Below are 12,525 nucleotides of genomic sequence, written 5' to 3' on the forward strand. Positions count from 1 at the left end.
ATTATCTCCGATTAGAACATTATATCCAGATATGGACCCCATATCACAAGGTGATCATGCCCAATCAACGTTTGTATAACCAACAATCTGCTCATGACCTCGATCTTCAAAAAGCAATCATTTGCCTGGGGCTAAGTTTATGTATCGAAGAATATGAATAATTGCATCCTAGTGACTATCACATGGAGAGTCCATAAACTGATTTACAACAACTAACATGAAAGGCAATGTCAGATTGAGTCATTATGTGATAGTTCAACCTATCAACCAGCCGCCTATACCTTCGAGGAGGCTCCCCGTGTCGTGGTAGAAGTTTAATGTTCCTGGGCCATAGGAGTGTCAATGGGTCTACAACCTATCATACTTGTCTCCTCAGGAATGCCTAGGGCATATTTACGTTGTGAGATGACAATTCCTTATTTGGACTGCTTGACCTTAATGCCTAGGAAATACTTCAATTTGCCTAGGTCCTTCGTCTGGAAATGCTGAAAGAGATGTTGATTCAATTTAATTATACAATCTCAATCATTGCCTCTAATGACTATATCATCAACAAACACAACTGATAATCGGCTTAATGTATGCATATTTTGATATATATCACCTCACATTTTACTCATGTCTCGACGATTTGAGATGTTTAATATGATAATGTGTGCTAAATTTTGGTATTTCTATGTGTAGGAATCATTCGGATGCAATTTGGGACGAAAGGGCGCGAATTGGAGCAAAATCGGGACAAAATCGCAAAAAGGGAGATTTGAGGGCCACAGCCAGCGTGGGGCGCTGGCTGTGGCGCAATTTACAGGAGCCAAAATGTTTGAGCGCCAGGGCCAGCGCCCCACGCTGCCCTGGACGCTCAAGACGGGAAAGTGTCCTTTTTCGACTAGGACTCGGTTATTTCGACCCCTAGACGCCCACAACTCATATAAAGCCAACCTAAACCTATTTTTGAGAGAGGACGTGATTTAGAGAAAGGAGGGAGGCGCCAAACACTCGAAAGCAAGGATTTGATCAATTCTTCCATCCCTTTCCTAGTATTCATTGATTTCATGTTTGAAAACATTATTTTTGATGATTGTATGAACATGAGTGGCTAAGAAACCTATTGTTCTAGGGTCATGGGTATACATGAATGTTGATGTTTGAAGTTTAATTTGACGAAGTTGATTTTATCATCTTGGGTTGTTTATTTAATTCTGTTTTTAATTATTTTGCTGAGTAGCTAACAGTGAAATACTATCTACAAATCTAGAGTTGAACTCGAAAGTGGGAACTCTAGATTGCATATAGAATTAAATAGAGCAAGTTCTTAAACTCGGGCATCGGGGAACGGATTCGCAATTAGGATAGACATATACCTAATTGCCTTGCTCGGTTGCAATACAGGAATTGTAAATGCGTTCTTGTTAATCTTAATTCCATAGACATATAGGTATTAAGTTAGCTTAAATAGGCGAGTAAGGACTCGACAGATTCTTATGAGTAATATCAACCCTGTCAATCAACAATCCAGATAAATCAATTAGTTATTTTAAGCTAAGAATGCAACATGATTGTTAGATAACCCGTGACCCTGGAATATTATCTCCTATTGATTGTTATTCAAAACTATTTAAGTGTTGTGTTGATTTCTAGTATTTCATTACTTGACAGTTTTTAGGTAGTAAATTAGAAAATTATCTATTTTATAAGAAATCGCTTGAATCAATAAGTTATTTGAGTTTGAATTAGTCAAAAGTTAATCATAAGTCTTCGTGGGAACGATACTTTATTCACTACTCTATTACTTGACGACCACGTATACTTGCGTGAGTGTGTTTGGTCGCAACAACAACCAAATAAAATGTGCAGATTATGAGCCGTATGTCTATAGAATACAGAGTGAAGAGTCATACCAAACTCCTGAATGACCGTGCTAAACTTACAAAAACAAGCTCAAGGAGACTATTTCAAACCATATAGGGACTGACAACCGGCATGCAAGACCACTATACTCCCCTAGAGCAACAAAACCGGGTGGTTGCTCCATGTATGCTTCATCATCAAGATCACCAAAGGAGAAAAGCATTCTTAATATCCAATTGATAAAAAGGCCAATAGCGAACAACAACCATGGATAGAGAAAAACGGAAATATGCAATTTTAGGGGAGAAAGTATCTTAGTAATCAAGCCCAAATATCTAAGTATAGCCTTTAGTAACAAGGCGGGCTTTAAGTCGATTATTTTGACCATCTGGACTAACTTTGACTGCATACATCCATCGACAATTAACGGTAGATTTACCTGGAGGTAGAGGAACAAGCTCTCAAGTACCACTAGCATGTAAAGCAAACATCTCTTTGACCATAGCCCGTCGCCATCCAGGATGAGATAGCACTTCACCTATGGACTTAGGGATAGAAATAAACGACAATGATGCCACAAAGGCATAATAGGGTGATGATAAATGATGATAACTCAAACCAATATAGTGAGGATTGAGTTATGATTGGATCGAATACCTTTCTGAGTGTGACTGATGCACTAGGGAGAGACAAGTATGCAGTAGATGAACGATCCAATAGGGGACGTGAATCATCAGGACTTGATGTTGGACGCTAAGTCAGGAGTAGTGGAACCCTAGAAGGTTGAACTGGAGTTGTAGGTGATGGAACTGGAGTTGTAGATGATGGAACTGGAGCGGTAGATGGTGGAGCTGGAGCTGTAGCTATAGCTAGTGGTGCTAGAGTTGTAGGTGGTGGAGCTATGGAGGAAAAGGAGGGAGAGTGTCTGAATCTCCAAAAGATGAAATTGGTAACCACCTCATAAAAGTCTAAGTGATTACCTGAGCATGTGAAGTATGGCTAGGTTTCGAAGAAGTAATATCAACAGACATAAGCTATCGTTAAAGGTTAGGTGAATAGCACCGATATCACTTCTGCGACCTCAAAGTAACCGAGAAATACACATTTAAGAGCACAAGGAGCTAACTTCTTGAGTAGGGTTATGAACAAAGCACGTGCTCCCAAAGACACGACGTGGAAGAGAGAACAAAGGTGAGTGGGAAACAACAACAACAACAACAACAAACCCAGTGAATCCCACAAGTGGGGTTTGTGGAGGGTAGTGTGTACACAGACCTTACCCAACCCAAAGAAAGTAGAGAGGTCGTTTCTGAGAGACCCACGGCTCAAAGAAGATAAAAAAGAACAATAGGATCAAGCAATATCAACAACAAAGGCCAGCAAGATAATAACAACAATCTAAAAGCCAGAAAAATAGTTGGAATGAAGCAATAGAAATAAGCAGTAACAGCAGTAAGATACTATGAAATCGAAGCGGAAGATAGTAGGAAAACAGCATGTAATACTAGCAATTTAAAAACAAGACACTACCAGACTAACCCTAATACCCCGGTACGGAACAGAAATACACTCGACTACTTACTACCCTTTCTACCCTAATTCCCGACCTCCACACCCTCCTATCAAGGGTCATGTCCTTGGTAAGCTGAAGACGCGTTATGTCCTCCCTGATCACCTCTCTCAAATACTCATCGGCCTCCCTCTACCTTTTTTCATACCCACCAAAGCCAACCGCTCACACCTCCTTAATGGTGCATCTGAGTTTCTCCTCTTCAAATGCTTGAACCATCTATGTCTCACTTCCCACATCTTGTCCTCCACGGGAACCACGCCCACCTTTACCCGGATATCTTCATTCCTATTTATCCAACCTAGTATGTCCGCACTTCTATCTCAACATCATCGTTTATGCTACTTTCATCTTCTACTATCATCTTCTGGCTATGGGAGTTCTTAACTGGCCAGCACTCTCTTCCATACAACATAGTCGGCCTAACACCACTCATTAGAACTTACCTTTGAGTTTCGGCAGCACATTCTTATCATACAAGATGTCGGATGCTAGCCTCCATTTTATACCCTACCCCTATACGATGTGTGACATCCTCGTCAATTTTCCCATTCACTTGGATAACTGACCCAAGATACTTGTATCTTCCTCTCTTAGGGATGACTTGTGAATCAAGACTCACGGCCATGTCTGTTTCCTCCGTCACGTCACTAAACTTGCACTCCAAGTATTCTATCTAAGTCCTACTCAACTTGAAACCTTTAGACTCTAGGGTCTGTCTCTAAACCTTCAACTTCTCGTTAACACCACCTCGCATCTCGTCAATCAGTACCATGTCACATGCGAATAACATACATCATGGCACCTCCCCTGGCACGTTAGTGCGTCCATCGTCAAGTCAAAAAAAACGGGCTAAGCGCAGATCCTTGGTGTAAACCCATCACAACAGAAAAATGATCTGAGTCTCTTAACACTGTCCTCACCTGAGTCTGAGCTCTATCATACATATCCTTAATCACCGAAGTGTATGCTACAAGAACACCTTTAGCGTCCAAACATCTTCAAAGAACCTCCCTTAAGACTTTATCGTATGCTTTCTTTAGGTCAATAAACACCATATGCAGATACTTCTTCCTTTTCCCGTACTTTTCCACCAACCTCCTAACAAGATGGATGGCTTATGTTGTCGAACGCCCCGGCATGAATCCGAATTGTTTCTCAAAAATAGACACATTCCTCCTTACCCTCACTTCCACCACCCTCTCCTGAACTTTCATAGTATGACTAAGCAACTTGGTACCCCTATAGTTGTTACAAAATTTTGAATATCACATTTGTTCTTGTACAACAGAAACATCGTATTCCACCTCTATTATTCGGGCACCTTTTTCGTCCTAAAAATAACGTTAAAAATCCCAATTAGCCACTCCAAGCCTACTCTATCCACTTACCTCCAAAATTCCATCGGAATTTCATCTGGCCCGGTCGCTTTTCCCCATGCTCATCTTACGCATAGCTCCCACAACCTCCTCAAATTATGCATCTACAATACCCAAAACCTCGATATGACTCTCAGAGTGCTCCAAATCACCAAGCACGACGTTTCTATCTCCCTCATTATTTAGGAGTTTATGGAAGTATGTCTGTCATCTTTGTTTAATATGTGCATCTTCCATTAAACCTATGCCTTCCTTGTCTTTGATGCACCTCACTTGGTCCAGATCACGAGCCTTCCGTTCTCTCACCTTTGCCAGCTTGAATAGCTTCTTATCCCTGCATTTGTCCCTCAGTTCTTCATACAAAGAACCAAACGATATAGTCTTAGCCTCCGTGACCGCTAACTTCACCTCCTTCTTAGACTTCTTATACCATTCTCTAATTCGTCCTCTTCTCCTCCTCGTATGTGCTTGCCAGTAACTTCAAATGCGCTGCTTTCTTGGCTTCCACTTTTCCTTTGACTTCTTCAGTCTACCATCAGTCCCCTTTGAGACCGCCAGAGTAACCCTTCAAAACCCCTAACACCTCTCGTGCAGCTTTCCTAATGCAGTTAAATGTCACGGTCCACATACCACTCGCGTCCCCAGTACTCCTTCGGGCCTCCATAGCCAGCAACTTCTCCCCCCAACTCATGAGCTTTGTTCTGACTCCTCACTTGATCTTCGGTACCCGCCTCTTCTTCCTCTTCATCGTGATCTTTAAGTCCATCACCAAGAGCCTATGTTGGGTCGCGAGGTTCTCACTCGGGGCCTCACCAAGAGCCATAGAAAATGGAACTTGATGTTGGATAGCTGAAGATGGCATACGATTAATAAGAAAACAGGATGTGAGAAATGCATGCAAGCAGTCTGAATGTGATGCCTATTGTTTCTTTCAGCTACAGGCAGACCTCACTATAATATCCTTATATAACAGTCATTCACGAACAAATTCTAATTTTTCTCGGAACTGATTTTTTACGTTATATTTTACCTCTCTATAATAGCTTTCTACCTATAATAGCAACAACCATCTTTATGACAGTACGCTCTTTGTAAAATTACCTTTCTATAATAGCCATATAGATTTTCTAAGATTATTACTAATAATAAGTCTCAAGATTTTGACCAAATATTTTATAACTTTAATGCACAACCTATAATAAAATATATTATTTTATTATGATAGCACTAAGCCCCTTGAAGATATGCAATACTTAAACGTAATCTATTCATGTTTTTTTAAGATATGCACATCATACTTTTTTATTTGAAGAGATTTGCACATGATATTTTTGGATGTTTAAGTATTAGAGTGAATTTCTCTTCTTGCACAGGTAATAAAATTTGAAGAACTCACTAAAGTTATTCCTACTTCAAGTTATTCCTTTTCTTTTCCTGCCATATGGGGTCTAACGTCAAGCTATTCCTTTAAAAACAAAGGTAGTATTGTGCCAATACAAAAGGTAATCCTAGTGTCACTGATGAACTACTAAAGGAGAAATTTGCACTTACTAGTCGTAAAACAGTGACCGACATTCTTAGCAAGAAGAATAAGTATATAGAGGCGGCTAGATTGCGCGAATGTGAGCATCCAGAGGTATGTATAGAAAAAAAATTATTTAAACTTTTGTTCATCCAAAACTAATACAAAGCAGTACATATTTGGTTTACTCAAGCAAGGGCAAACCATGTCATCTTGACAGATGCAATCATCGTCACCCAAGCTCTTGATTTTGCAGAATCCATAGGTATTAACACGCTAGAGGAAAAAAAATTATCTGCCTCTAGTGGGGCTATTACAATTCAAACGACGACACGGCATCAAATTTTACCGTTTTCATGGTGACGCTAAAAGCGCGCCCATCCAAGACCTTCCTACTTTCCGAACTAAACTTTAAGAAGTAATAAAAGATTATGCACTTAAAGATGTCTTCAAGTGTAATGAGACTGGCCTTTTCCTTCGTATGGCTCCCGACAAGACTCTTGCTCAAATGCTAGAGAGCGGACGTAAGGAAGACAAATCAAGAATCATCGTAATGTTAACGTGCAATGTTTCGGGTAAGATATCTCTTTAGAAATAGATTCAGTTTATTGAAATTTCTTAAAATTTAAATGCTTCGTTTAGTTGATTGATTTATATTTAAAAACTTCTAAATTTAAACTCAAAACTAAATCCAAATTTTATTGTTGAGAAGGTAACATACTAAATCAAACTTCTATTAAATTATTTTTCTAATTCGTACTCCATTGCTTGAATAGAGAAAACTAAAACCTCTAGTGATTGGAACTATTGCTAAACCTCGTTGTTATAAGAATGTGGACATGGCCTCTCTGCCATACATCAACTATTTTTACAACAAGAAAGCATGGATGACTCGTGAAATTTTCAAACAATACATGCTTAGTCTAAATGCTAAATTTGAAGATGAAAATTGCAAGATTCTATTGTTGATGGACAATGCTACTCCTCATAAGATCGAGGAATACGAAAGTCAACTAACACATGTTAAGGTATTTGTTGTAGCCTTGATCATGTTTTTTTTTAATGGTGCTATTGTACTAATACATTTAATTTTTCAGGTTCATCATCTCCTACCTAATACGATATCACATATTCAGCCTGCAGATGGTACAAAAGCCGCTTCATCAAGCATTTGATTGATGAATATGATCGCAATGGGAGCCATCCATTATGTAGTGACAATAAGTTCAATATGCGATAAGCTATTAACACTCTAGTAGAAGCATGGAATGATGTGAAGGTTCCACCATTCTCAATTGTTGGAAAAAAATTGGAATCCTACCTACAGATGACAATGCCAATGCTAATAGTGACAACATAGAACTAGTCGAGGATGTTGGGAATGTATCATCACTTATAGTCTAAATTTCATTACGATAGATGCTACCACATGTGCAGTTTGATGTAACACTTCCTATTATTGAAGCTTTCGCTGATGAATAAATTATTGCACAAGTTATTGGAGTGGAAGAAAAAGACACTATGGAGGCAGATGAAAGTGCTAACGAAGAACCTCAAAATACTGCTACTTGGACTAAGATAGAAGATTCAACTGCTAAGCTTTTAGATTGCCTCCAAGGAAAAAGCTATTGGATACTTTTTTGCTGAAAGTTTGGACGTAAGTCTTCACCAATTCAAGCGTTATACCACTACTAAGATACTGAAATCTACGAAACAAACTACAATTACAGAGTTCTTCTATCAACCTTGAAAGAATTTGATTTTCTAGTAGCTTTAAAATATTAGAGTTTAAATTTTTGTACGTTTAGTTATGGATTTATTAATAATTTATTAGATTTCTTTAACATTTGATTAGTTATATATTTATATCTTTTGAGATTTTAAACTTGAATAATTTTTTTATCTTTTATATGCAACATTAGAAAAGGAAAATATTAATTCTTGGATAATTTTTGCCTACAACAGCCAAAATATATTTAGGCTCCAAATGCTATTATAGGTGTATAACACCCATTTTACAAAAGTCAAAAAAATGTCGAAGCAAACAATGATATTATAGAGAGATTTGACTATACTCCATTTTATTGGGATGTGTAAGGACAAGATGGGGTGATTATGATCCCATGAGAGTTCATGAACTGCTGAAATGGAAAAGACAGGTATTATGAGGCGTTATCACTATGAAATGTGCGGATAGAAACTCCAAATTGATTTTGGATTTCAGCATGAAAGGTCTGAAAAATAGAAAACTCAAATCGATTTTTCATCAAGAATATCCAAGTGCACTTGGAATAATCACTATGTTACGTGGACTCTCCAAAATGTTGTCGCACCTGTATCGGATCCTCCAAAAATATACTACATTTGGAGAATCTGACATAGACCCAACGATATTTCCGGAGAGTCCGAGCAACATAAAATAATCCTCAATAAAACTGACAAAGCAACAAAATCCCAAGGTAGAACTGACCTAACCAGAACCCCAAATATGTTAATGAACTAAAGTGAAAGATGACTGCTCGATTATCAGGACATTGGGGGAAATGGGGGCGAGTATGCTTACTGAGTTGACATGACTCACACTCTAGGGTGGACAAGAGAGACTAACCAAGTACTATGTTCTGAAGTTTTGATAAAATGGGATGTCCCAACGGTTTATGTAATAAATCGAGCAAACCGGTAATAGGATAAGTTGTTGAGGGAGGACCAGATGTAAGTGATTTAAGAAGAATAAGGCAATAAAATCCGTGTAGTTCACGTCCAATACCAATGATCCATCCCCCACTTGATCTTGTTAGACAATCATAAATAAAATAAAAAATAGAACAGTTAAGTATTTTGGCTAAGTGACTAATTGATATGAGATTAAAAGGACTACCACGAACATAAAGAACTGAATTTAAAAGTAAGCAAGAAAGTGGACTAGCTTGACCTATTCCAGTTGCCATAGTTTGAGACCCATTGGCCATTGTGATTGCTGGAAGAGATTCGACCCGGATCAACAACAGCTACACTATATTCAGGGGATCCTTTTGCTGAACCCGTACATGTTTCTGCGGCTCTTAGTGTAACTGGTTTCGGAGTGGACATTTTCACTCTATTTTATTATATATGCTTAGCGAAAAGAATGTTTATTTATACACCTAGGACATAGATTCTGTATGAAACAATGGATCGTGACAAGTCATTACTACAAGCAATGACTTCCTGAGATGCAACAGTAGAATTATTTTGGAGGTGGAAGAGAGACAAACATATAACTACCACATTGTTACCATTTTCTAAGAGAGCTTTTAATTCATAGGATTGACTGTTTCTTCTCGCTATGGCCTGCTTCAGGCTATTCACATCCTATAATTTGTGAAATACAAAACCAGCACAGACACACATGCATATACAGAGCAAAATGTCTCAAATTCCAAAAAGATGGTATTTGGCAGATAACATCTCTTTAATTGTCAGAAATCACGAACGATAAACTAGCTTTCCTCTTCTTCACCTCTGCACATTCTCTTTTTTCAGCAGGATGAATTACCACCATATGCCATTGAACACAGATATGGTCTAAAACGATTGTGAAATAATATCATAATTCCAGCTAAAGGAATAAAAGGAACAAAACAGTAGGAGTGCAACTAATTCACAGCCACAGTAATTTGGATCCTGTTCACATCAACTGCAATACTAGAACTGCAAGATGCAGACCCAAGACTATGATATACTACTTTCAATTAGAGTATTATCAAATCTAATCGCAATTTCTGTTTCTTAACAATACCCTGGGATAATAAATATGCATGGGCTTCCTCTGGAGGAGGCAATTTAAATGGACAAATTAAAGAACGGACAATTGAAAATGATGAATCTCATCTGATAAGTCACTACTAAGAGAAGCAGATAGACCACAATCGTAAATCAGCAGGCATTACCTTCCTAATTCGCTCCTCCTCAACTTGTTCAACACGTTCCAATAAGTTTTCTAGTGTACCTATTCAATAAAATCAGGATGGAAACAAGTTAGTATAGATCTAAATTACAGCTGATTAAAGGGAACAAAAACTACTACTCCCTCCGTTTCAATTTAGATGAGGTAGTTTGACTCGGCACCGAGTTTAAGAAAAAACAAAAAGAATACTTTTGAAACTTGTGGTCTTAAAAGCTTAAGGGGTAAAAGCTTTGTGGTGCCATGGTATTTGTGTGATTATAAAAGCTTCTTATTAAGGGTAAAATGGGTAAAATGAAGAGTTTAAAGTTGAATTATTTTCAATTGTAGAAATGTGTCATTCTTTTTGGAACGGACTAATAAGGAAAGTGTGTCATCTAAATTGAAACAGAAGGAGTACATAAATGAAGGAAGATTAAAAAAACAAAGAGAAAAGAATACATTAAAAACCAATGCTATTCAAAAAGATTAATACATGTCTTATTTTTATTAACAAGCAGTTCATTTTTTGAAGAAGAAAGTGTAATATTAAAGAAATGCAATATTTTTTTGAGACAGTAAGAACCATGATACGACATTTATAAGATTAATAACTTATTTAATTCTTCCTCCATCCCATAAAGAATGATCGGGGATTTGGTGTATAGGATCAACTCATTTAATTTGTAGCGTGACTTTGAAAATCCATCTCTTAGGTATTAGATATTGTGGACATTGAGGCGTTCAATTGCGTTTCAAGAAAAGTTTTGCATGTTTGAAAAATCAAAACAAAGAGGTTTTATTGGCTAGTAAAAAGTGAGACTACGTCAAGTAGGCATGCAGACACTATCACATGTGGTAGCTTGCACCATACTCCTTGTTACTTTATCAGTTCTAACTTACTCCTTAGAGAGCTATGGCATCAAGAGTTACTTGATACATGGGTTCTGATAAGTAAATGTATGGGACCTGTTTGCATAGAATAACAATTATCGAATTTAAATTGCTTCTTCCTTCCGGACTTTGGCCAGTGGTTACCTTCCCTTTTTTCACCTTTGCAGCATGAGAAACTAAATTTTGCCTTTGTTGTTAAATCTCTGTTTCTCCCAACCGGAAAATCCTATTTTGACTCAGAATGGTTATTAAGATAAGGGGTGAAGATGAGTTGTTTAATAGAGGGTAATAGTGTGAGCTGCTTGGTATTTACTACGGGAAGACGTGAGGCCTTGACAGCCATATCGGTCGTTTTTGCAAAAGGAATCATTTCTGCAAAGTAATTCTGAGGACCATGATTATTGGGAGTCTTAAGGCCATGTAAGATCTAGTGAGGTGTTTTCCTAATTTAGGAGTCATCCTAGTTGAGTTTGCACTTCTAGCCACTTTTGGCCACGTAGGCCATTTTGTAAAAAGAGTCTCAGTCATGTCTTGCATGTGTCCAATAGGAAATGTTGGGGATCTCAAAGTCATCTAGAACCTCATGTCGTTCTTACAAAGGTCGTGCCTATCCTCGTCTATATTCAACGAGTCCAGGCACACTTGGAGCAACATGGTCAGTATTTGTTTAGGGTCGGCCTTCAAGAGGCGGGGGCACACGCCAGGACCCTTATTTCCAGCACTGGTGCAACTTTACGGGGCATGTTACAGAGCTTGAGCATGACAGACGCCCTGGACCATCCCAGCCAGGATCGTCGCATTCAGGAGCTATTTATATGCTTTGAGTCCGTTTTTATGTTGTCTTTTACTTTCTAGTCTTGTCCAGTAGTATTGAGTCTTTTAGGTAGTGTCAGAGTCTGTCGTAGTCTAGTTGAGTTTGTCGAGTCCTTTGTTATCGTACTTCCTATTTTGTATTCGAAAAACAAAAAAAATATAAATGAAAAAATCCAAAGAGATTTTTATTTTATTACTTTACTTTGTTTCTCGCTTTTTCAGAACTACGCTTAGTCTGATTCATGACTAACATGATACGTAGGCAGCCTACATCGGGTTCGATTGAGTCATTTTCAAACAAAAAAAAATGAGAGAGAGAGAGACAAAAAGAAGAAGAAAAAAGAGAAAAAAGAAAGAAAGTTGTGGGATGTGAGAAATGAGATGAAAAAGAGTGATAATTAGGAAAGAAAATGAGTAAACCAAGAAGTGCTAGAGAAAGGCAGAAAGGAAGGCTGGAACGAGCAAATTGGGATGATGCCAAATGACCTTGTGAACAAATGACTTTGTAGTGATATTATTTTAATTTTACTATGATTTTAACCTATTGTTCTCCACTTTTATTTTAATATAATCCTTG

At 38.0% G+C, this 12,525-nt stretch overlaps 1 protein-coding gene across 6 annotated transcripts in view; it reads right to left on the bottom strand.

Annotated features, from left to right (window-relative positions):
* Positions 1-12,525, bottom strand: part of LOC108945758 (uncharacterized) — a 63,003-nt gene that overhangs the window by 5,673 nt on the left and 44,805 nt on the right. For all 6 annotated transcript variants that reach the window (XM_070177373.1, XM_070177372.1, XM_070177374.1 and 3 more), the window contains one exon: positions 10,249-10,307. In XM_070177373.1, the coding sequence (XP_070033474.1) occupies positions 10,249-10,307 (59 nt within the window). The remainder of the gene's footprint in view (positions 1-10,248; positions 10,308-12,525) is intronic.

Source organism: Nicotiana tomentosiformis, chromosome 6, assembly GCF_000390325.3.
Source record: "Nicotiana tomentosiformis chromosome 6, ASM39032v3, whole genome shotgun sequence".
Taxonomy (NCBI): Eukaryota; Viridiplantae; Streptophyta; class Magnoliopsida; order Solanales; family Solanaceae; genus Nicotiana; species Nicotiana tomentosiformis.